The sequence below is a fragment of the Sitophilus oryzae genome, unplaced genomic scaffold, assembly GCF_002938485.1.
Source record: "Sitophilus oryzae breed Bouriz unplaced genomic scaffold, Soryzae_2.0 scaffold_377_pilon_pilon, whole genome shotgun sequence".
Taxonomy (NCBI): Eukaryota; Metazoa; Arthropoda; class Insecta; order Coleoptera; family Curculionidae; genus Sitophilus; species Sitophilus oryzae.
The window spans coordinates 83,477-108,944 of NW_022146948.1; the positions used below are offsets into that span (position 1 = coordinate 83,477).

Below are 25,468 nucleotides of genomic sequence, written 5' to 3' on the forward strand. Positions count from 1 at the left end.
TTTTATTTCATTTTTTGACGAATGCTTATACAATATAACGTTCATTTTCATAGCTTATTATTATATCGATTTATGATTCAAATCCACATTTATTTAGAATAATTTATTAACTGAAACAATTAAGTATGTAATTAACTAATTTTTGGGTAGAAATAATGGTGGTATATTTAAATGGTATACTCTTCTACAAAAATTTAAGTAGTTTTCTTTTTGTAAAGAAATGGGCTTGCAATATTATTGTTTTACCACCTGTACGTTTTGTATATTTGTTGCTTTAAAAAAATCTAAAATGTATTAAAAAATCTAAAATGTATTCCATGGGATAAATGAGGTTTTAATTATAAGAAAATGCATTGTCTAAACTTGAAGAGATAGGTAAAAAATGGTATAATACAATTTGGTATACAATTAAATTGTGCATCTGATTCTCGTAGAATATACAGGGTGTTCCATTGAAATTAAACAAGTTATTGCCGTTTAAAGCTAGTGATTTTTTAATAATAATTTTTAGACACTCTGTTTAAGGTAGTATTATTTTTAATATTGCAACACAATATCTGATCAATAAATAAACTTCAGTGTATATTTAGCATTAAAAAATTTCATTCCCTTTGAGAAATGAAGCCTTAAAATTTTTACTACAATTTCAAAAAATTAAGCGAGATTTAAGTGCGATAAACCTTAATCAAATTTACCTTTATTCCAATCATAGAATCTAAAAATAAAATAATATACAGGGCGTCCCATTTAAAAAAATACAACTATAATATTTTTTATTTATTTGGGACACTGTGTATCTTCTAAACATAATTTTAAATTGTAGCTCTAATAGTCCTTCAACGAACCCAAAACTTAAAATTTGTAAAAATTTAATCATTTAGCTACAATACTCTGTGTCGTGTGTGATGAATAACCTTGTATAAGTAAATATATTGATACTCAGTAGCGGATACAAAGGGAGAGCCCATGAGGCCAAGGCCCCCCTAAAATCTATAAATTGGGTTAGATATTAGGCTTTTGGGTTAAAATGGTGCTCTTAAAAAGACATATTCTACACTACTTTTTTATTTGGGCCTCCTCTAAAATAAATTCCTGTATCCGCCCCTGTTGATACCTATACTTCAAATATCGTGTTTTTTTTGTTAAAAGTGTTAAAAGTTAGAACAATTAAGCAAATAGTGATAAACATAACTGATTTTTACATACTCGATCCAGACTTACTTTAATCAGCAGTAATTGTTGTTTATAACACAGAGTAAAGACACACAACAGATTCTGTTCTGTGGTAAAGACATAATAAGGTATTTATTTTTCTCCAAAAAAATCCTATATGGGTATTTCTCCACTGCAAGAAAATCTACAAAATAAAATAGTTATTTTTCGTCCGCGACTTCGAGCAAGTACCATGAGCTTATATGAACAATTTCACATGGGTCGCGTAAGCTCCGTCCGGATGAGCTATATTGAAAAAACATCCGCGTGGACGGTCCGCTCCATCTGAAAACGCTGTACTTGTCAGCAGTTAGGTTTACAGATAAACAAGTTTGCCTAAAGAACAAAAAAATGCTTAACGTTTCAGAAAGTTTATCTCTTTCCGCCGTCGGGAGCAAAAAAAAATACAAAGAATAAAGAAAAAAAACTATTTAAAAATTTAAACGCAACTATTCGAGAACACTTTCGTTTTTTTTAAACAGTATATCAAGTTAAACTTCAAAATTAAGATTTGTTTGTCGTCGGAAGCAAAAAAAATATAAAGAATCAAGAAAAAAACAATTTAAAATATTTAAATTGAACTATTCGAGAACACTTTACTTTTTAAAACAGATACGTCTACAAGAAATTGTTGACGTTCTGTTAAAATGACATTATATTAAGTTAAACTTCAAAATTAACAATTACTACCTGATAACAATTACTTAATAAGGTAAAACCAAAAAGCCCAAACTTTCTGTATGATTATTTTTAAATTTTACGTATGTTATGTTTATTTATGTTCTTTAAAATTAAAGAAGCGATGGCCATACTTTACTAACATCTACAGATGCATGAGCAATACATTTATTCTTATTAGATTGTATTAAAAAAGCCTCTTTTTATTTTTCTTTTAGAAGCTATCGCTTCTTTCATTATAATTTTGTATTTATTTTTACTCGGACAAATAAGTTGCTAAAGCTATAAAATAAATAATTCTCTAAGTTTTTCTTGGGCTGTCGCCAAGACATGTGCGCCAAGACATATTTATATTAAAATTATCTTGAAAATCATATAGTATCATTTTAAATTCAGGCAAGTTGTCAGTTCACACTTTTTTACTAAAACCGTTTTATTTTTTCAGCAAAGAGAACGTGTTGCTTCTGTGGTTCACAGACAAGAAACTGTGGACTGCCTCAAGAAATTCAATGCTAGGCGTAAACTTAAGGTAAGTTTTAGTTTTTGGAACATCGACTTTAGCCTTTCTTCGTGTACTACATTGAAACGTCAAACCTACTGTTGAATTTCAGGGTGCTATTCTAACCACAATGTTGGCCACCAGGAATTTTTCGAGTAAGTTTTTAATTTTATCTTTCTTTTATACTTGCGCCTACATTTTAATTAAAAATTCAACTTATTAATATTTCAGATCGAATATTCATCCCTAATTTTTCATAATATTTCTAGTTTAATATTGACATTTAACAAGTTCAATGTCCTAATATTCTCCATTTGAATTTATTGTCTAATGGTATATATTTAAGTGTAATAATATTTTAACACTACAACAGAACACAAACCAAAGACAAAACCAACACTTCGTTAGGCATATTAGAATTTTATTTATTTAAATATTTTTAATAGTATTTTTTTAGTTTAGACTCCTAGGAGAAAGATTTTTCATATTTTACTTCTTCATAAGGCACATAAATAAAGGAAAAAAAGTTTAGATTGGAATACTCGGCTTATAATTGTTTTGGAGCGCATACGTTGAGGGCGCTGCCATAGCGGTTATTAAGAGCAACCGCCAAACAAGAACAGAAATAATTTTCTCTTGTCAAAGTCTTCAAAAATTATTAAAAATTTCAAAATTTAAACCGCCCTCATTGAAAAATACCGAAAAGCGTTTAAAGCGTCCATTTTTAAACTAATTATTGCTATATTGTGAGTTTAATTTAAATTTTATTTACTCAAACCCGTGATAATTGTGAAAAAGTGGCATTAAAAACTTAAAAAGCTGTGCAAATTATGAACTGCAAAAAAAAACATCGTGGATCGTGGCATAACCTCGGTTTCCAATGTTTAATAAGTATTTCATACATGTCCTTATACAAAATTAAATTTCTTATAATATGCAACGCACTGTATTTTATTTAAAAATTTAAAAGAAAATAATAAATTTGAATAGATAATATTTGGCGTCATAATTCCGGAAAAGGTCGAACCGCTCCGAAATTATCAATAGCTTTGGAGAAGCGACTGTTGCAAGAATTTTGTCCTTAGGGGCACTTTCCAATCTAAACTTGTTTCTTTTATCTATGATAAGGTATTACTCTAAATAAAAATTGTTTTTAAGTAAAATATGAAATTTTTTATTTTTTTATTAAATATTTTTTAATAGAATGTAAATAATGATTTATAAATACTTTTATTACTACGGCATGGGAAAGAGCTAGATTTTTCTATTTTCTTAGAAAACCTTTAAATTTTAGTAGTCTTTCTACTCTATAAACATTTTAGTCTTTATTTTTTTTAAATATTTTCGGAAACTTAAGAACTTATTATAATGGATATAATTTTATTCCTGTAATTATTATTTTTAAATTTATGTTATTTCCTCATAACACATCTTTTTTAGTTTAACACTTTACATTTTCTTTCGCAAGACACTACATTAATTGTTACACAAACATGACTTTCCTATTTATAGTAAAATGCTTTTTATAATGAAATTTAAAAATTATGGCGTTGTCGAGGCTTTATACAAAGACACCAGACTTTATACAGAGTCTTCAACAAAAATATTCTGTGTATATTCAATCACGCAAAATTAAATACCAAAATGTGATGTATAACATATTTATAACACATTTATATCATATAGTATTTTTTGTTTATTGATTTTGGTCAAATTTGACTTTGGAATTAGTTTTGGCTCTACAGGTGCAATTCTGTAACCTCATAACATGAAATCTCTTGCTAGTGACTATTTTTATGGTTTATAATATGATTTTCCTCGATTTTACAAACGACTGATATTTTCATCTCAACCAAACAAAGAATGTCTCGAAATTTATTTGGAAAATATCATAAGACTAGAAATATCAATACTCGGTAAGGAAGATGTTAAAGGGTGTTGCTATAGTGAGTAAAACAATGACTAAAGAATACAAGGACTAATAACACCCCAGACCAAATTGTTACCATACCACCAAACAGAGCCGTGCCACATATTTTTCTTAACTTAGCTGCTTAAAGAGATATTTATATTTTTAATAAATGTTTTGACTACGCCTGTGGTGTATGCGATGGTATCATACTAATTAATTACGGAAAAAACGTATTAAAATGTCAACAAAAGGTACAAAACTAGTATCGACGTATAGCACATAACAGTACATATAATATCCGAAAAATATTATTGAATTCAATAAGAAAACTAAGAAAATGCTAAAAAGTTAGAGTGGACTCCTGGCTTTTTCTTATCGCTGCGGCTTTTACACTTGAAAGCTGAACAACTAATCACTATTGTAATAAAGTTTATACAAACAAAGTCATATTTAAAATTACACATTTACAAAGTCCACGACACACTAACTATTAAAAATCGCCAAAATTGTCGCTGATTACTTTGGACAGCTTACAGAATCGCACCGCTGGACACTTATTTCAATTACATGGTGCTAGTGGAACAAAATACCCTAAAGCTGAATTTTTTTGGCTATTTAGCCATTGTGGTCCAGATTAACATACCAAAAGTCCCCATCTCTCCGATCGCGATCTAAAGATACAATTTTTTAGTTTTTGATAGAAATCTCCGATACTCATACCGATTTCAGCTTCATTAAAAAATTACTGGTTATTAAAATTATTACTTATAAAATTACCTACAAAGTGGGGCATATAAGTGCAGGATTTGATCATACCAGTGGCCGTGGAGGGGGAGCTTAAAACTCTAAATTTATTACATTGTTGAAATTCGTGGTTTATATAGCAAATAATGTTCTTAAATTTATTTTTACGACAATGAAACCATTGTACGTGCCAGGGGCGTGCAACAAGTACTTAAAAAGACGAGTGAGTTCCAAGTTTTAAAAACGAGCTATATGCAGTTATTCTAAACGATTCGCTCATGACAAGGCAAATAAAATTTTAAAAAAATAATATACAGGATATCCCATTAAAAAAAACATAAGTTTAAGTCATATTTAAATAAAAAAAATCAAGTCTAAAAATGCAACGTTTTCAAATTCGCCTTGTATTTCAGAAACCAAGGGGTCTAGGACAAATCTGTGTGTAGCATCTTTAGATTTTAATAAAAATAAATATCAGAAAACAGAACAAATTACCCATATTTTTTGCATAATCTGTGTGCATATTCTGAAAGTAAATTCCTAGAAAAAAATAATGTATGTAGTTTTTAAGAAATGCATTTAAAATTCCGGCAGATAATAAAAAAACTCGCGTGAAAAACATGCAAGTTTGTTTTCTTTGTTATACGGCAACTAAAAAAGCCCAACAACGAAGAAAAGAGCTCTTCTTTCAGAATAACAAAGAAAAAGAACAAAAACGACGGTCTTTTTAGGCTTGTACATTTTTACCGCCTTTATTTAGTTAATTCTCCGTATTAACGAGTTGCTTAATCAAAACGAACCACAATGGAGTAAAAGAATAAAAACTAGAAAGAAACCCTTTTTCAAAAATTGTAATTAATAATTGGGAAATATACAGTGTTACAGATAAAGTTCATCATCTGGAATTTTTATTTATTTATTGACTTTAATGCAATTTGACTTTGGTGATAGTCTCTTCTTTGATTTGGATTAAAAATGACTTAAGGAAATTTATTCTGTTGCCTTCGGGTATCTGTCAAATTTGACATTTAACGTAACAAATGGCCGAATTTCGAGGAATTTTATTGGAAAAAGTTATTTATTTTTTAACTAGACATAAGTATACCAATTTTTAGCCAACTAGATGAAGAATAAAGTTTGCTAATTTTTCACCAATAACAGCCGATTCTCGTGGTGGAATCCAAAATAACTGCTGGTTAGTCAAATGTGTATCTGTTGACTGTACAAGATATATATCTTTATAGACTCACCCTGTATACTGAGTTAAATTTATTGAATCTGCTAACAGTTTTTCAAGAAAAATAAATTTGGTTGTAAAAATTAGACAAAAAGTGATGCAAAGTATGAATAACTTCCCCATTTATCGAGATCATCTTAAAATCATATGAAAGAGCATCATAAAAGTGATATTTCTACATACTGGGAACTTATTTGCACAATACTAAATGTTAGAATGTATTTTTCATAGCCTAATTGTAGAACAGTTTGGTTAGACATTGCCTATACAGGCTGAGTCTTAAATAAGTACAAATTATTTTCAGGGTTAGTAGATCAAAAAACAAAATGCTCAGGAGTCATGGTTCTGACAGAAAAATTATATTTTCGGAAAATTTTCACACGAAATTATTGCACAGGGTGTTTTAAAGTTAGGGTAAAAAAAACAAACCCTCGATTAACCCTGTATAATATGCCAAATACAAAAGTTTATAAAAAACTTAGTTTAGGAATTAAAGTTGATATAATTATACACAGTTTGCTAAAAAAAATCATGAAAATAGTGCTAAAAATAACAAAAATATACAACTTTAAATTTGACCAAAAATTTCTCCGTTGCGTTTTTTTTTTTGTATCTGAGTGTAATTATATTGATACTTAATTATTTATGCCATTCTTATTTTGTTATTTTGCCAATTTTTGCTTATGGCTTTTTGTCTACATTATATGCACGTCCCTGTATACCACCTACAACTTTCAGATTTTAATCTGAATCTGAAATGGGATTTATAATCGTGAATTTGAAATGAGAGGTAAAATTGGAATCTAAAAGGTCTAGTTCCTGTATAAATCCTTTATTAATACAACGGTAACAAGGGCTTCAATAATCAGAACAGCGATCCTTCGTTAATAAAAGTTATTAATTATTCTGAGACTGTTAGGATTAGGCTTAAAGCTGACTGTCAGTTTCAATTTTCTGGGTGTAGTTTTTTTTTACTAAAAACAGTACAAAATCTTAGGTACTTTCAGTGAGTAAGTACATACTTCCATACCTCACATATTTGCGTACAATTAATAAAAAATAATGTTTTGTTATTTAAAAAAAAACTATAATTATACTATAATTATACTATACCGGGTGCGTCTCAAAAGTGGGTCACCCCCTATAACTTTTTTATTTTTTCAGATAAAAAGACGAGATTTGGTATGTTAGTATATGACCTAAATTTTGATTGATTGACGTATTCAATTGTTTTCGGTCACTTCCTGTTTTACCGGAAATGACTACAACTTTTGATTTTTAAATGGCATTCTCGGTATTTTTTACTTTATTCGATAGAAAATGACATTCTGAATAGAATGACATATCATATGTCAACTTTTGACTTTCTTACTTAATAAAAAATCATATTTTAAATTTTAATCTAGAGTACAATGACTATGTTAAAAATACTAATTTTTAATCAAGGAGCCTTGGAAAAATAGAATTGATCGTCTAATGTTTTTAGTGTCTTGTCCTTGCCGGTTAAAAGATGCCCAAATCGTATTTTTAATCATATCTCATTTTTTTCAAATGAAACGAGGGTGGCTCATTAGCATATTTGGAAAAAGCATTTTTTTACGAATAATTTGGTACCACACACTTGGTATTTTAAGTCACACACTTGGTATTTCAAGTCGAATTATTATTTAAAATAATGAAACTTTGATGTGCCACGCCTTCATGACTGATTCTGTATACTTAAATTTATTACCCGCTAATAAATATTTAAAAATCCTATAACTTTTTTATTTAACTTTTTGCGGTACTTTTTTATATTTAATTTTTTTTGCGGTTTATATTTAACTTACGTAGTCTCTTATATTTTACCTAATAATCGACCATTCCCATACATGTCAGCGACCCTGTATTTGGTCTAGCCCTCTTAGTTCCTGAAATACAACATAACAGCTGGTTTTTATATAAGAAATAAATCAAATATAAATAATAAATTAATTTTTATATAAAAACCAGCCGTTATGTTTTAACAGCAGGATTACGGGATGTCGCGTCGCCGTTGCGTCGTTGCAGCCACCCTAAGACATACACATTAGTTTTAGAAATCTAATATTAGTTATTTATATCCCATTTATATGTTACGGGTTAAGGCCCGATATTCGATTAATATCGACATTACCCGTTTAATCCCGAGAATAACACAAAACAAAACAACAAAACACAAAACGAAAAACAAAACCTAATCCAAACATTAACCTGTAACAGCGCTTTCAGATGGAGCGGACCGTCCGCGCGGATGTTTTTTCAAGATAGCTCATCCGGACGGAGCATACGCGACCCATGTGAAATTGTTCATTTTAATTCATGGAACTGGCGGACGGTACGCGCGGACGCTCCGCTCCATCTGAAAACGCTGTTACAGCGCTTTCAGATGGAGTGGACCGTCCGCGCGGGTGTTTTTCCAAGATAGCTCATCCGGACGGAGCATACGCGATCCATGGGAAATTGTTCATTTAAACACATGGAACTCGCGGATGGTACGCGCGGACGCTCCGCTCCATCTGAAAGCGCTGTTAATGTCAACATTAACCGGACATCGGACTTTAACCGTACATATACATATGGTATAGTGATTAGCATTTCTTAGTAAAATATTTCAATAATATTTTGAACAAAAAAGTAATAAAAAAATATAAAAATAAGTAGTATTTCTTCTACTGTTATAAAAATTATACTGATATTGCACATATATATATAAATACATTATATAAAATATAATATAATTTTGTAACTAAACGTTCTCCAATCAATGTAAAACCTCTGACGAGGAGCAGGGGACTCAAAAAACTATAATTTTCTTATTACACTGCTACCTTTTAAGATACTTTTATACGTCTGATATAATTAAATAAATTCTTATAAGCAACCGTAAATTGTTGAAAAGTAATTTATATAAAACATATTATTTGGTTTTGTTCTAAACCACATTTACATATAAATATGTTATAAAGCACATTTTGGTATTTAATTTTGCGAATTAATAGATATTGTTAACAGAATATTGTTACGTTTAGATTGTATTGACATAAAATTACCACTAATAGATTGATAATATGATCAATGAGAGAAAATAGTATTATACGTATTATAAAATATATAAAAATAATACATATTTCAATATATTACCAATAATCCATATACCTTATGACCGAAAAAAACGGCGACCAGTTAGCTTGGAAATGAACATCGATGACAGTTCCCATATAATTTTACATATAAAATGACAGCGATCTTTATTTCATAGCCATCGCTGACGACGTTTTTTTTTCGATCATGTTGTATAATGAGTTATTATTTTATAATATGTACAGGGTGGCTCGAATTCGACGCTCATTATTGGGATTTCGGTTGCGCAATTTGATGCTCAATAAAATGGCGTATTGCATTTTGAAAAATTCCGAATACTTCCGAATATATTCGAAAAAAAACGGAATTTTCAATTTTGTTTTCTATTGTTTCCTGGCTTTATTTGTTAAGATAACTTAAAATGAAAAACACATTTCCATGGCCACTTTTTCTGCTCTATAACTATGTGTGATTAAATATTGACTCTGACTTTTTTTTTTTCATCACTCTTAAAACACTATATATAGTCACTTTGATATTTGCCGACGTGTCGTACAGAAAATACCATCACCAGAATATTTTATGCAAAAAAATGCAATACGGCATTTTATTAAGCATCAAACTGTGCAACTTTGCCTCCATTTAACCGATCCTGTATCTCTTACGGTTTCCGAAATCCCAATGATGAGCGTCGAATTCGAGCCACCCTGTACAGGATGTCCCATGTTTATGAGTAGAGCTCAGTGATGCACTTTTTACATCACTATGTTACATTTTTATGAAACTAAAGATGGTACGCACGTATTATTTGTTCTAGCCCTCTTAGTTCCTGAAATAGAGGGCGAAATTGAAAATGTTGCATTTTTTGACTCGCTTTGTATCTCCATTATCTTATAACTTATCGAAATATAAGTGTTAATAGTGTTTTTCTCGTTTTCAGACAATTAGTGGTGTAAGTAAATTTTTGCTGCGAGCTATCATTTTTGAAATATGACCCAAACTTGTCTTTTTAACTTAAACATGTTTTTTTTTTTAATGGGATACACTGTATGTTATATTTTTTGAGTTTATATGCCTTGTTATGAGCTTTCAAAAAATATGACATACTCTATATTTATTTTCGTAAACAAGGTAAAAATACTTTACCTTGTTTAAAATTTAACTTTTTAACATAGGCGGCCGGTTTAAAGTAGGTAATAATCAAAACAATCGAATAACTTATTCGACATTTTGGTAATTGGGTATTCGACGCTAGTTTTTGTGTGTAGAATTATTGCACAAGTTTATTTTCAGTGCAGTTTATCAAGATAACACAATGAAAAGCAAAACTATCTGGTTAAATAAAATTAAATAAATTGATAATACCATTTTAAACTAGGTTGATTTATGTTACAAAGTTAAATAATGTATTTCTTATCTTATTTATGAAAAATTATGTTTTTAGGTAGCTCATAACAACGCAAATCAAATATAAAATATAATATACAGAGTGTTCCATTTAAAAAAAAAGTTGGAGTCATATTTCGGAAATGGCAGCCCCTAGCAAAAAACTTTTCGATAAGTTATAAGATATCCGAGATACAAAGGGTGCCAAAAAATGCAACAATTTCAAAACCGCCCTGTATTTCGGGAACTGAGAAGGCTAGGACAAATCTGTATGTAGCATCTTTAGTTCATAAAATAACAGCACAGTTTGGTAAAAACCGCATCTTTGTGTCGCTACTCATAAACAACAAACCCCATAACACATAAAAATGGGATACCCTGTACTTTATTTATTTGAAAACCATTAGAATACAAAAATGGCAATTATGATTATTTCTTGATAAGTACTCGTAAAAATGGTATTGGTAATTTAGAAAATGCACAAAAGGTTAAGATAACAAGAGTGATATAAAAGCTTAATGAATTTGGTAATTAAAATTGGAAAGTCATGTTCTACACGCCACAACACACCACACGCTATCTAGAATATTTTCTTATTCAAAGTCGCTAGAAACAGAATGTATTACGCTTTCTTTTAAAGTGTATTTCATTTCACATCGAACAATTATAAAGAAACCTTTTTAAAAATCGATAACTAGATAAAATCGAGTCAATTAATTTAATGCTGTACAGGGTGGGTCAAATTCGACGCGTTTAAATGGTAACACCCTTTTCTATAGGAGATAGACGAAAACTAATATCGGTGTCTGGAGCTCAATTTTAATCAAAAACATGATGGTGAAAACCGCACATCAATATCTGTTACCGTTTCGGAGTTACGGGGTGTTTTTCAAAAATGTACATTTTTAACAAATCGCTGTAACTTTTTTGCTATGGAAAATTTTGTATTTCTATGAAAACATTTCCAAAGCACTTTTTTACCTAGAATTTAATGGTTTAAGTATGATTTTTTTAAAATTAATAATTTAATTAAGAGAGTTTTCAACAGAAAAATTGATTTTTTATTTGGGACACCCGCTATATTTTTAATTAACTGAAAAGAATTTAAAATTACCTTTCCAAAAATATAGCACACTTGATATTTTGTTATAATCCCCTTCGAAATACAGAATTTTTAAAAGTTCGCCACTTTTAACTAGTAGGCTTTGGACCCCTTATTGATGATATGCCCTTAATGGAACTCGAAAACATATTTTTCCAGCAAGACGACGCACTGCCTCTGAACGCTGAAGTTATCAGCAAATTTTTGCATCTAATTTCAAGAATAATTAAATAGCTAACTAAGATTCCAGCCGTTGGCCGTCGAGGCCACCTGACTTAGTGCCCATGGATCTAATCCTATGGATATATTTGCGGAAAAGTAAAGGTTCCTTATTCTTTCGTACAATCTAGACAAGAATTAGAAATACTTAGCAGTTATGAGAGGGTATCTTTCACCCCCACTGAGTTAATAAATTCCGCGAAAAATGTTCAAAAACTGTCGCGTCTATCCATAACAGAAGACGGTCGATATGTCGAACACCTGTAGCAAAATCTCATGTCTTGGTTTGCTATTTATTTTTATTGTTATTGGATATAGTTTAAATGTGTGTTGATGTTGGTTAAATATATTTTAAATAGTTATAAAATTCTGCATCTCTCATAGCAAATATTATTTTCGTTTTAATTGATGCTCACAGCTAAATTTTTTTGCATTACAGCCGGTGCCGTTCAAAGCCTACTCATTTAAAGCGGGCGAATTTTTATATACCTTGTATCTCGAAGAGGAATCGAGTAAAACATCAAGTGTGTTATATTTTTGGAAAGGCAATTTTAAATTCTTTGCAATAAATTAAAAATATACAGGATATCCCATATAAAATATCAAATTTTCTGTTGATAATTCTTAAATTATTAATTTTAAAAAAATTATACTTAAACCATTAAATTCTACGTAAAAAGATATTTTGGAAATTTTTTCATAAAAATACAAAATTTTCCATAGCAAAAAAGTTACAGCGATTTGTTAAAAGTGCATATTTTTGAAAAACACCCCGTAACTCCGAAACGTTAACAGATATCGACATGCGGTTTTCACCATCATGTTTTTGACAAGAATTGAGCTCCAGACACCGATACTAGTTTTCGTTTATCTCCTATAGAAAAAGGTGTTTCCATTTAAAATCGTCCTAAAAAAGTAAATTTGACCCACCCTGTACAATTTATATAAGGTGTTATTTATGGTATAAGTTCTAGTTATACTATTACAGTATGTATAGGCTTAGTGCACTCTCCGCCGGTGCTGCCACCATCGGAGAATATCGTAAACAACTAGTATATACAAATACACGCGTTTAAATAGCGAGTATACGAAAAATGTATTATATAATCACTCTAAAAGGGTTAAGAAGTATTTGTGAAAATTCTAAAAATAAAAATAAAAAAGTAAATATTTTGATATCTTCAGAAGGTCTAACTTGTATTATAATTTATTATTCCAGTTAAAAAAACTTTATAAATGAGTTCAACTACGGTAGCGAGCATAGTTTTAATCACCGGTTTTGCTAGTGGGGCATAATTGGGGTTATTTCGGCTATAACGATTTTTTTTTTAAAGTTACATAATTATAATTTTAGAAGATGTTCATAAAACATTTAATCGCTAGTTGATTAAAAAAATTATATTAATTATTATTGCACAAATTATATTTTATCCTCTCATAGCATATATCTATTTAATTTTTTGAATATGTAACGAGCACTTGGTTTACTCACTTCGTCGAACTGCTTGAATCCATTTTTGCTATTGATTTTGTTGTTTCGGGAGAGTTGAATATCCGGGAAAGCTGAGTTATTGAATGTTATTGCATCCAACAACGCCCTAATTATTCTCTCCTTTACCCGTTAACATTTTTTCGGCAATTTTATTAACATTTGAAATTGTCACAACACAACACGACGCCTGGTTCGAATTCTTTTTTACATATTTTTTACTACCCGAAACAACGTTACATCACACTAACCTCGTACCTGAGTGTTTTATAGTCTAGGTTCTTCTCTTTTAAAATTATAATTATGTGCCTTTAAAAAAAATGTTACAGTCGAAATAACCTCAGTTATGTCCCCACTAGCAAAACCGGTGTGTAAAACTATGCTCGCTACCGTAGATGAACTCACCAAAAAAGTTTTATTAACTTGAATAATAAATTATAATACACGTAGACCTTCTGAAAATGTTAAAAGATTTAACTTTTTTTTCTTCCGTTTGTAAATTTAGCATGCGTCTAATCAATACCAAACAATAACAAAACAGTAGCTGCATAGGGACAAAAGCACCTCTTGTGGTTTACCTACATTCTAACGTTTGTTTGACAATAGCTAACATGCAATTCAATGTGGTCAGGAATCTGTCAATGCTTGACAGGAATCATGCTGTGTTCATTACAACGAATGAAAAATTATTGTAGCTTGGAACTCCCTTCTTATTATACAATAGTAGAAAGAAGATAGTATATAAAGATACATTTATTACAATACAGTGTGTACATCAGGAATCTAATTGGAACGATATAACAAAATTTAGATTTTGAAAAAAATATTTGAATACGTGTGTTTTATGAGGTTTTTCGTTTATAGTAGAGCTACAAAGATGTGGTTTTCACATCATAGTACTACTTTTTGATGAAACTAAAGATGCTGCACATAGATTTGTCCTAGGCCTCTTAGTTCCTGAAATACAGGGCGAAATTGAAAATTTTGCATTTTCTGCTTCCCCTCGTATCTAATTATCCTATATCTTATCGATAGGTAATTATGATAAGATGAAAATTTCCGCAGAGTTTTTTACGTAGTATCCATTGGTGTAACTGTTTTTTCGCTGTGAGCTGCCATTTTCGAAATATAACTCAAATTTATGTTTTTTTTAATGGGACACTCTGTATATTACTTTTTTATTTTATTTGTCTTATGGTATTTCTAAAAATATACTATACTCTATACTTGTTTTCAGTAACAAGGTAAAAATGCATTATTTAACTTTTTAACATAAATCAACCTAGTTTAAAAGAGTATTATTAGTTTATTTAATTTAATTTAACAAAATAATTTTGCTTTCCATTGTGTTATCTTAACAAACTGCACCGAAAATGCAGTTTATTAAGATAACACAATTTTTGATGCACTTGCAATAATTTTACACACAGAAACTAGCGTGGAATAGTCGATAATCAAAATTTGATGTCGAATTAATTATATGATAACCAAAGTTATCAAAATTTGTAAATATATTATTAAATTCATTACATTTTACATTATACATTATAATACAATTATAATGTATTTGTAAATATGATTGATAAATTTTGATGACCTAATTTAAACCGCCCGCTTATGTTAAAAAGCTAAATAAAGTATTTTTTACCTTATTTATGAAAATAAGTATAGAATATATTTTTAAAAATCTCATAACAAGATAAATAAAATAAAAAAATATACAGGGTATCCCGTTTAAAAAATATAAATTTGCGTCATATTTCAAGAATGATGACTCCCAGCGAAAGTCTTGTTACGCCACTGAATTTCGCGTGAAAAATTCTATGGCGCTCAGTTTTTAACTTTTCGGTAAGTTATAAGATAACCGAGATACGAAGGGGGCAAAAAATTCAACATTTTTAAATTGTATTTCAGAAAGCCAGGGGGCTAGGTCAAATCTGTGTATATCAACTTTAGTTTAATAAAAGAGTAATACAGTGATGTAAAAGCCACATCTTTTTATCTCTACTCATAAACGAGAAACGCCATAAATCACACGAAAATGGGACACCCTGTACTGCTGACTATGGATATTATAAAAAGAATAAACTTTCTCTTAAACAGAGGACACGAAAAATATTGATATAATTCAGAAAAAAATGTAATATGTATTTAATTGACTAAGAAATACTGTAATCAGATCAATTTATTTTGATTGTACCATCAGTTTCTAGCGACTTTACTCCCCCACTTCTTAGTAGCTATTTGCATAAAATATAACTTAGATCTAGTGAGCATTGGGTAGTTGGTAATTTTGTTTTGTCGGTTGACGCGGACTTCTCACCTTACCTCACTTCACTTCACCCTGGCGCAACCAGAATGTGGTAAGAACACTTTATGCAACTCGCAATTCAGATTCAGTGGTTATGCCACATTTGTATGCAACCGATCATATAATTTATTCTTTCGCTTAATTGCGTGTCTTGAATATATAACCGTTATATTTAAGTTTCAATTAGCTCGAAGCCAACCAATTATAGTGTTCCAAGCATATCATGGTTTAATTCAGAGTCTTCTGCTATTTAGCTAATTGAAATTAATATTAGCTATATATCGAAGTTTATTTAATATTAATATTTCGAAAGAGTTTATTAAATTTAGGTATTAAATGTATTACTAATGAATGCGTCTCATATATTGATATATTATGGAGAGTTATTTTTTATTTTGGTTTTTATAATATGAATTGATATTTTGTTACAGAAGTTTATTAAATTTATGTGTCAAATAAACGTGTCTCATATATCAATATATTATGAAGAGTTATTTTTTTTTGGTTTTTACAATATGAGTTGATATAGTCTTACAGAAGTTAATTAAATTTATGTATCAAATGCTGTATTCCGGAAACTTCGGCAGCATATCCTGCAGATAAAAATAAGTAAAAAAGTTCGTATAAATATATGTCCTAAAACGCTTAGTTTCGGAAATACAGAGTGAAAAAGTTTTATTTTATTTCGATTTTTTCAAATAATTTCTGAAGCAACGGCAATATTTGGATGAAAATTGGTATCTGGGAGTTTTTTGAAATGAGAAATTTGATTTTGATGTCAATGTAACTCCTACTTGTAGGGGGCGCCACCTACATATTTTTAACTGGTTTGAAGAGTAATAATTTTTCGTCCATACCTGTATAAAACAACTGAGTAAAAAATATACATTTGCGACATTTTTTACGTAAAAAAGGTGTCTTGGTAAAAAATCGCTACGAGTGATAGTTCTCGAGATATTTGGAATAAAAATTATCAATATCTGTCATCATTAACAGACATTTTTTACGTGAAAAATTACGAAAATGTATATTTTTTCACTTAGTAGTTTTATACGGAGACGGACGAAATGTTATTAGGTACACTTCAAAACAGTTAAACACATGTAGGTGGCGCCCCCTACAAATAGGTGTCATATTGACATCAAAATCAAATTTCTCATATCAGAAAACAATTTTCATCCAAATATTAACGTTATTTCAAAATTATTTTAAAGAATTATTTGGAAAAAATCGCAATACAAATGAAATTTCTACACTCTGTATCTCCGAAACAAAGCATTTTAGGACATAATATATTTATACGAACTTTTTATTTATTTTTATTTGCAGAATATGCTGGCGAAGTTTCCGAAATACAGCTCGGACCACCCTGTATTATAAAAAGTTATTTTTTGTTTTTATAGTATGAATTGATATTGACATATACAAAGTTTTATTCTAATTTCAAGTAAACATAAATAGATAAATTGAATAAGCAGTGTTTTATATTTTTAAGTTTTTACAAAAGAACGGCATCAAAGACATCTGGGGAATGAAAATTGATGATAATTTTGACGAGGTCAACTTCTAGACGGCATTTACTAAAAATTGACATAAAACTCATCAATACTTAATACTAATTATAGAAAGATTAAAAAAGAATACAACGTTTCCAGACACGCTAATATATTTCCAAAAAAATATTTTTTTTCTCGAATTTTAAACTACGCAATTTAAAAACCATTTTTACTCAATATAAAAATAAATTTCAACCTTCTAAGGCCAACTGGCAGTAAGAGTCATTAAAAAATGAGGAAGAGTGCGGGCTAATTAAATGACGTCTAGGGTTTGACCTCGCCAAAATTATCATCAATTCTCATTCCCCAGCCGTCTTTGACGCCGTTTTTTTTCGATCGTATGGTGTAACTAATAAACGTGCATCATATATCAACATATTAAGGAAAGTTATTTTTTTATATGAATTAATACTGATTAAAAGACAAATAGATAAGTTGAAGGATCCATTTTTGATATTTTTAAGTTTTTACTTACTACGGTGCATTGGGTGTTTTTGTAAATTGGCATAGAAAGGACTTTTTTTGGGGGACTTTGTGGCCGGTTTCGGCTATTCAGCTATCATAGCTTTGTCAAAAACCGCTGTTCGTTTGACTTTATAAAATATATATTTTAGTTTAATTTTATAAAATATACAGGGTGAGTCTTAAATAAGTTCAATTATTTTTAGGGCTAGTGTATTTCGACCCCAGAATCAAAATGTCTTTTTTCGCGAAAAATTTTTTTTAGTTTTTAATATAAATAATTTCTTGATAATATGACAACATAAGTAGTAGATTAAATATACTAGAAAGAAATCCCGGAAAAGATCCAGTGGTTCTCCAAATTTAAGCAAAAAATTTTTTTTGGAAATTTTTGAAGAAAAATAACTCGGTTATTTTGGACTTATCTGAAAAACGGTAACGAGAAGATATGTTTCTTTTATCAATATCTACCAGCCTTGAAAATATTTGCACTTAAGACTCAGCCTGTATAATACATTACCTAATAGAGTAATGAATATATATATTCTGTAACTTAGTTTTTATTTTCGAATTTTAATGAGCTTCTGTAATTCGATTACTACAATTTAACGCACAAAAAAGTACATTGTTTAATTTCCAGTATCAGAGTTGTTTAATCGACCATAGAAACATAATCGTATAAAACAAATATCTTAAAAAGGGCTTCTAGACATCCATCATGCGATGCTTCAACGAATTCAATAACGCCAATCAATCAAAAACATCCTGTACTCTAGTTTTAAAAAGAATACTTAAAAAATAGGAAGTTTTTTTCAATATTATGGATTATACATTTGTGGAAACTTCATTAATATTTTAATGGTATATAGCAAAGTCCAGGTTTAGAAGCTAAATATTTATTTAATCCAAGAAACTCATTGAGAATTCATAACAATAAAAATGAAACAAATGTTCAGTGATGTATTTTAAAAATAAAGTGAAATATTAAATTATGTCGAATGTAATCTTATTTATGAAAATAAGTATAGAATATATTAAATAAAAGAAAAGCTTATAATAAGATAAATAGAATAAAAAAAAATTGGCGCCGGGAGGCACGTATAGCCGCCCATACTAAAATATGTTAATATCTCGAAAACTGCGACTTTGACTGATTTTGATGTTATTACAAATTTTGTTGCAAATACTATTCCTAATCTTAATTTGAAAACCGCGTTTCGCTAGCTACTGTAATTTTGGAGTTACGATTTTTTTAAATTTTTAAACCCCTCCCATACACCCTTACCAACACCCCACCCCCACCAAAAACTAATGGCCAGATTCTCTGGTGCCACAGTATTTTTGTGCCAAATTTGGTTAAAATTGGTTCAGCGGTTTTAGAGTTATCGTGTTACAGACGGCAGATGGACAGACGGATAGACAGACAGACAGACAGACAGACACCATGAAAATATTTTGTATTTAGGTCATTTATGACCCAAATAACTCATTTTGAGTGAAATTAAAAAAACTTTTTTTGCCGATCTTAATAGCCTACCATACCTGTTGGTATGGTCGGCTAAATTATACAGGATATTTCATTTAAAAAAAACATAAGTTTAAGTCATATTTCTAAAATGACGGCTCCTAGGGAAAAACTAGTTATACTGGATATATGTAAAATAACCACGAACAGGATAGAAAAAAAGCAAATTTTTAAAATGGTTCTGTACTTCAGGATCCAAGAAGACTAGGACCTATCTGTGTATAACATCTTTAGCTCCATAGGAAAGTAACACAAGATCTTTTTTTAATAACATAAAACACAAAAAGGGGTCACCCTGTACTCTATGCCATAAAAGATATAAATATGTAATTTATTTTATATTATAAAAACTAAAAAAAATCCCGAATCTTTCTGGAATGATCGTATATTTCGTATGACATTTATCTGAAGAAAAATTATTTTGTATATTAATAAATAGCAGTACTTTTCCATCAAAGTGAAATGAATTATTCAGAACTTCGAAATAAAAATTAACGCTTTATTGCCTAACAAAACGCTAATAATAAATTATTTCGCTTGCTTTCAAGACTTTTTGAATAGAAGAAGGCGAAATGAAAACAAAATAAAAAAGCGTTTCTAAGAACTTATTAGCATTTCTTTAGATATTTTAGCATTATTAGTAAGTTTTTCAAAGACATAGAAGGAAATTTTCTCCGAATTGAAACTTAATTCAAGCATTTATATTCAGCTACGGTTATATCTTCAAGACACAAGTGTTTGGCTGTGTCATGGTGTGTTTTCGTTTAAATACTGCATGCGTTTCCTTTTCATATACATCATAGAAAAAATTCACAACAGTCATACCACCACATCATCATTAAAGTCACTTTACGTCTAACACATCATCGAGAAGCTTTTATTTTCATCAACATTAATATGACCAGTGTTATTTTTATGTTATACTGGGTGTTTTAAAAAACATATACCATCTCTCGTGGGGATATTCCTCACTCACGTAAAAGTAAGATTTATTTCTTTTATGAACATAGGTCTGATTCTGCTTTGCTTCGTAGTTCCAGGGTGTCAAAGTCTTAATTTTTTTCAATTTATTATAATTTTCTTTCAAGTGCTTTTAGCGATTCGAATGAAACTTTCAGGGTAAAAATTAAAACAAGTGCGACATATTTTAATTCTAAAAAAGTATCGACAAATTATCACTGCAATATTTTTTTAAAAACGACTTTTTTTTTCTTGTTAGCACACTGTTTTTCTCTTGTGTAGGCTCTTTGATATTTCCTCTTGACATTTTGTCGATTTCAGTTAATTTAATTAGATAAAAATAGGTCTTTTGTAATGATCTTAAGTACCATTATTTATTTCTTGAATTGTAGCTGTAGGTAGCACTGAACATCAGTGTTATACATTTTAATAAAATAATTTATTAATTTTATTTTGATTTTAATTTTATTGTGATAAAATTGCCTTTATCTCATCAAGAAGACCGAAATTTATTCGGTATTAAACGGCTTATACTATTTTGAAGAGAAAAAAAATCAGTGGCGCACATTTTTTTAGAAAGATATTCCAGTGATAATCCACATGTATATGTACGTCCGCTGGTGAATCTGTCGACACTTTTTAGTACTAAAATATGTAACACTTATAGTAACTTTTACCCTCAAAATTTCATTTAAATCGTTAAAAGCACTTACGGAAATAAGGAAAATTACAATAAATCGAAAAAAAAATGAAAACTTGTAGCTATGAAACCAAGAAGAATTGGACCTATGTTGATATAGAAAATAAATCTTATTTTTACGTGAGGAATCTCCTCACGAGATATCGCACATGTTTTTTGAGACACCCTATATTTTATTATTCACAATAGGCTATGTGTTCAAGGAAAGAAAAGATAAACTGCTATCAAAAATGTTTCAGCATGGGTGTTTTATAAGAAAAAATTGGACGTATTTTAACTTTTACTTTTTAAAAAGAAATAATTAAACTATTACGATTTTACGTTAAAATAACTATAGATGTATTTCTGAAAATTTAGAGTTTCTCAAAAATGTGTTTTTTGGATTTAAAAATCTTTTTTCTACTGTAATGTAACATACCAACGCTCATTCAATAATGTTGAAGAGGTAAATTTTGGACCTACTATATAACAATCAGCTTAAAAAAAGGACCTACGGAATAGCTTATCTAAATCGCACAGTAATACTTACTATGCGCTAATATGTCGATTTGATGCGTCAGTGGGTTCACACATCCCATACTCATTGTGCCTTAATGCGGTTTGTCGATGGTATTTGTTAGTCCGTTTGGAAATTCGTTCATTGCGTTCGTGATTCATCAAATTAAATTGATTGTTCATCCAGTAACCGAATTTCAATTTTTAACACGACATTTTATCAACGCATTGTCACATCAAATCGGCGCATCAACATATAGAGACTAGGTTACTAAATGACCTGATGAACATCATCTACAAAATGCATGAACGCATAGTGAATATGGGGCTTAACGAAAACAACTTATCTGTCTCGTTGAGCAAGATGTGTTCTTGTTTGTAAATATTTGTACAGTTGTACAAATATAGGAAGAGACTTGGGGATAGCACCGGTCGCGTGTTATTTTATATTTCTCACGTCTCTAGCTATACTTATTAAGTTGTAAATAATATGATACTTTTATACAGGGTGAGTCCTAAATAAGTGCAAATATATCAATGTTGATAGATCTCAATAAAAGAAATATATTTTCTCTTTACCGTTTTTCAAATAAGTCCAAAATAAGCGAGTTATCTTACATTGAAAATTTAAAAAAATATATTTTTTGCTTCAATTTTGAGAACCACTGGATCTTTTCTGGTTTTTCTTTTTTTGTAAATTTAAGCTACTACCCATGTTGCCATTTTACAAGAAATTATGTTGTTAACTAAACAAGAAGAAAAAATCTAGGAACATTTTTCAAAAATTTTCAAATTTTCAAAATATTTTCTGGAATCGAAATATAACTATCCTTAAAAATATTTGCACTTATTTGAGACTCAACCTGTATAATATAACCGTCAGATTTAAACTAGAGTTGAAAATATATTTCATTATATTTCCGAAAATAAAGCAAGTGTGCTTTTGTTTTAATTTAATTGGAAAAACTTTTTTCTTTTTAACTACACATAAATCTGAATTGTGGTTAAGTATCTTATTGAATATAAAGAAAATAGTGCCGTACTCAGCCTGGAAGTCACGAATGGAAGGAACACAGCAAAGATATCTTCATTGTCAATTCCTCTTAGAATCGAACCATGCTGGCTTTTTTAATAAGAGAGTAATAATAAAAGAGGTTTGTGTTAACAGGCCATCACTTGTAGTTTTTTTATAATCCACTATGTCAAGAAATAATAGCTTGGATAAAGTAAGACTCCATTTCATGGGCCCTCTGAAACTTAGACGCTGAGGAATTTCCGTCAAGTTTCCACATTTCGCTCCCTAAACTCTAGTCTGTTGTCACAGTCTGTTATCCGGTGTTGTCACAGCCGTATAGTTTCCCATAGCACTATTTAGAGAACGAATTCAAAGAGTGGGACAACGTATTTAACCCCTTACTTCTACGTTTGATATCTATGAAAGTTGTTTAGCTACTTCACAAGCTGATCTATATATGTAAGATAAGTCTTGCCTCAGAACATATTTTTTCTATATATTCTCATAAACTACTTATGCGATGTGGCGTTTTTTTAACAAGAGTTTAGTTAGTTTAGTTTAGTTTTTACAAAAATTAGTTAATTACATACTTAACCGTTTTAATTAATAAATTATTCTAAATAAATGTGGATTTGACTCAGAAATCAATACCATAATAAGTTATGAAAATGAACGTCTCTGTTATTAAGTATAAATGAACATTCGTCAAAAAATTAAATAAAATTTATAAGATGTTACTTTTAAACACACTGTCTAATACACATACAAAATTCAGTTTTCTTGGTATTTGGAGCAATTATTATTAATCAACGTGAACAGTCAATTAATGTAGTTTGAATACTGGGATCATATTAATTAGTCCTCTTTAACACAAAATATTTAAACTGCATTTTATCTTTTAATGAAATATTTGTATCTGTACTCTTTGAAAATTTGTTACATAATTAAAAAAAATCTAAAATGGCAATATTCCATAGGTATAGTGATAAATGAGGTCTAAATTATAAGAAATTGCATTTTCTTATAATCTGATTCTAGTAAAACATACAAGGTGTTCTATTTAAAATAAACAAGTTATTACCGTTTAAAGCTAGTAATTATTTAAAAAAAAAATTTAGATACTCTGTATAAGATAGTATTTTGTATATTATTGCAATACAACATCTGATCAATAAATAAACTTCAGTAAATATTTAGTATTAAAAACTTCGATACCGTTGAAGAAATGAAGCCTTAAAATTATTTTTACTGCAATTTCATAAAATTGAAAATATTTCAAAAACGGTAAGGTTTAAGTGTGATAAACCTTAATTAATTTACCTTTATTTCAAACGTGTTCCATTTAAAAAAAATATAATTATAACATTTTTTACTTATTCTGTATCTTGTAAAAGTATTTTTAAATTGTAGCTCTAATAGCCCTTCAACGAACTTAAAATTTACAACTTGTAAAAATCTAATCGTTTAGCTACAATACTCCGTGTCGTATGTGGGGAACAACCCTGTATAAATAGTTAGTCACGTCATGACTGGCTGCATTAACATACCCTTGTAGCAGATTGAAGTCATGATCACGTCACTTTTTTCAATCACTTATATTAAAAAATCACAGTTATCAGTTGTTATTTAAATACTACTGACAAAGTGATTTAAAAATCACGGTATAGTTCATCCCTAATCTGCATATATTTTTTCTTCTTTATAGGTTTCTGATTATGCACTCTTTTAACAATGTTGTGATCACCATTATTTTTTTTGTGATGATGAAAAGCCGTAATACTTTGTCCTCCACAAATTCGGACTACAGTACATCTTTTATTATATCTTAAAATAGGAATCTCGTATGAAAGATAAATAGTCCTGAGGAAATTTCTAGTAAAACTAATAATAACAATGAAAATATTTTGACACGTTTTAGAGCCTAGCTAAAAAATAAACGATAATATTTTCTGGAACTGTTGCATAACTATTTTGTAACAACGTTTTCATGTTTATATCTTTTGGCAATCTGTTCTTGTCCCTAATTTTTAAGTGGAATCGGTTATAATAACAGTCTCCATTCTCCATGTTATCCTGATTTTTTTTTAAGAAAGCAATATATGTATATGTTACTGTATGTTATGTGTATGTTAATGTCGGTAAAACCTAGGATTTAATAAAAGCAAGTGGTAGTAAAAACCAACCAACCCCACCAAATAACCACCTAACCAATTCATTAACACCCCTCAAATTACCAGGTTATCCAATGCATTAACACCCTCCAAATAACCACCTAACCAATGCATTAACACCCCTCAAATTACCAGGTTATCCAATGCATTAACACCCTCCAAACAACCAGGCTAACCAATGCATTAACACCCTCCAAATATCCAGGCTAACCTAATTAGTTAATGCTTTTGGTAAATCCTACGTCTAGCGCGCTTATCCTAGGTTTTACCGCATTTCGGACATTTACAGTATCATATACAGGGTGTCCCAGAAATAAGTACAAGTATTTTAAGGGGTGGTAGATCTCGATAAAAGAAACATATTTTCTCTTTATCGTTTTTCAAATAAGTCCAAAATAACGGAGTTATTTTACTTTGAAAATTTCCAAAAGAAATGATTTTTTGCTAAAATTTTGAGAACCACTGCAACTTTTCTGGATTTTCTTTCTTGTAAATTTAATCTAATACCTATATTGCAATATTATCAAGAAATTATGTTTTTTAACTAAAAACTAAAAAAATTTCCAAAAAATTTCGAATTTTTTTTTCGCGAAAAAAACTCATAGGCGTGTTTCGGGGGTTGAACTATACTACCAGTTCAAATGCTTCCACTTATTTCTGGGACACCCTGTATATCTATCAGGGTAGCGCACC

The 25,468-nt window shown here is 29.6% G+C and overlaps 1 protein-coding gene across 1 annotated transcript in view; it reads left to right on the top strand.

The window, feature by feature from the left end:
- The window catches only part of LOC115885209 (calcium/calmodulin-dependent protein kinase type II alpha chain-like), a 137,909-nt gene that overhangs the window by 26,257 nt on the left and 86,184 nt on the right, over positions 1–25,468 (top strand). The window contains exons 6-7 of the mRNA XM_030904037.1: positions 2,336–2,419; positions 2,502–2,544. Of these exons, the coding sequence (XP_030759897.1) occupies positions 2,336–2,419; positions 2,502–2,544 (127 nt within the window). The remainder of the gene's footprint in view (positions 1–2,335; positions 2,420–2,501; positions 2,545–25,468) is intronic.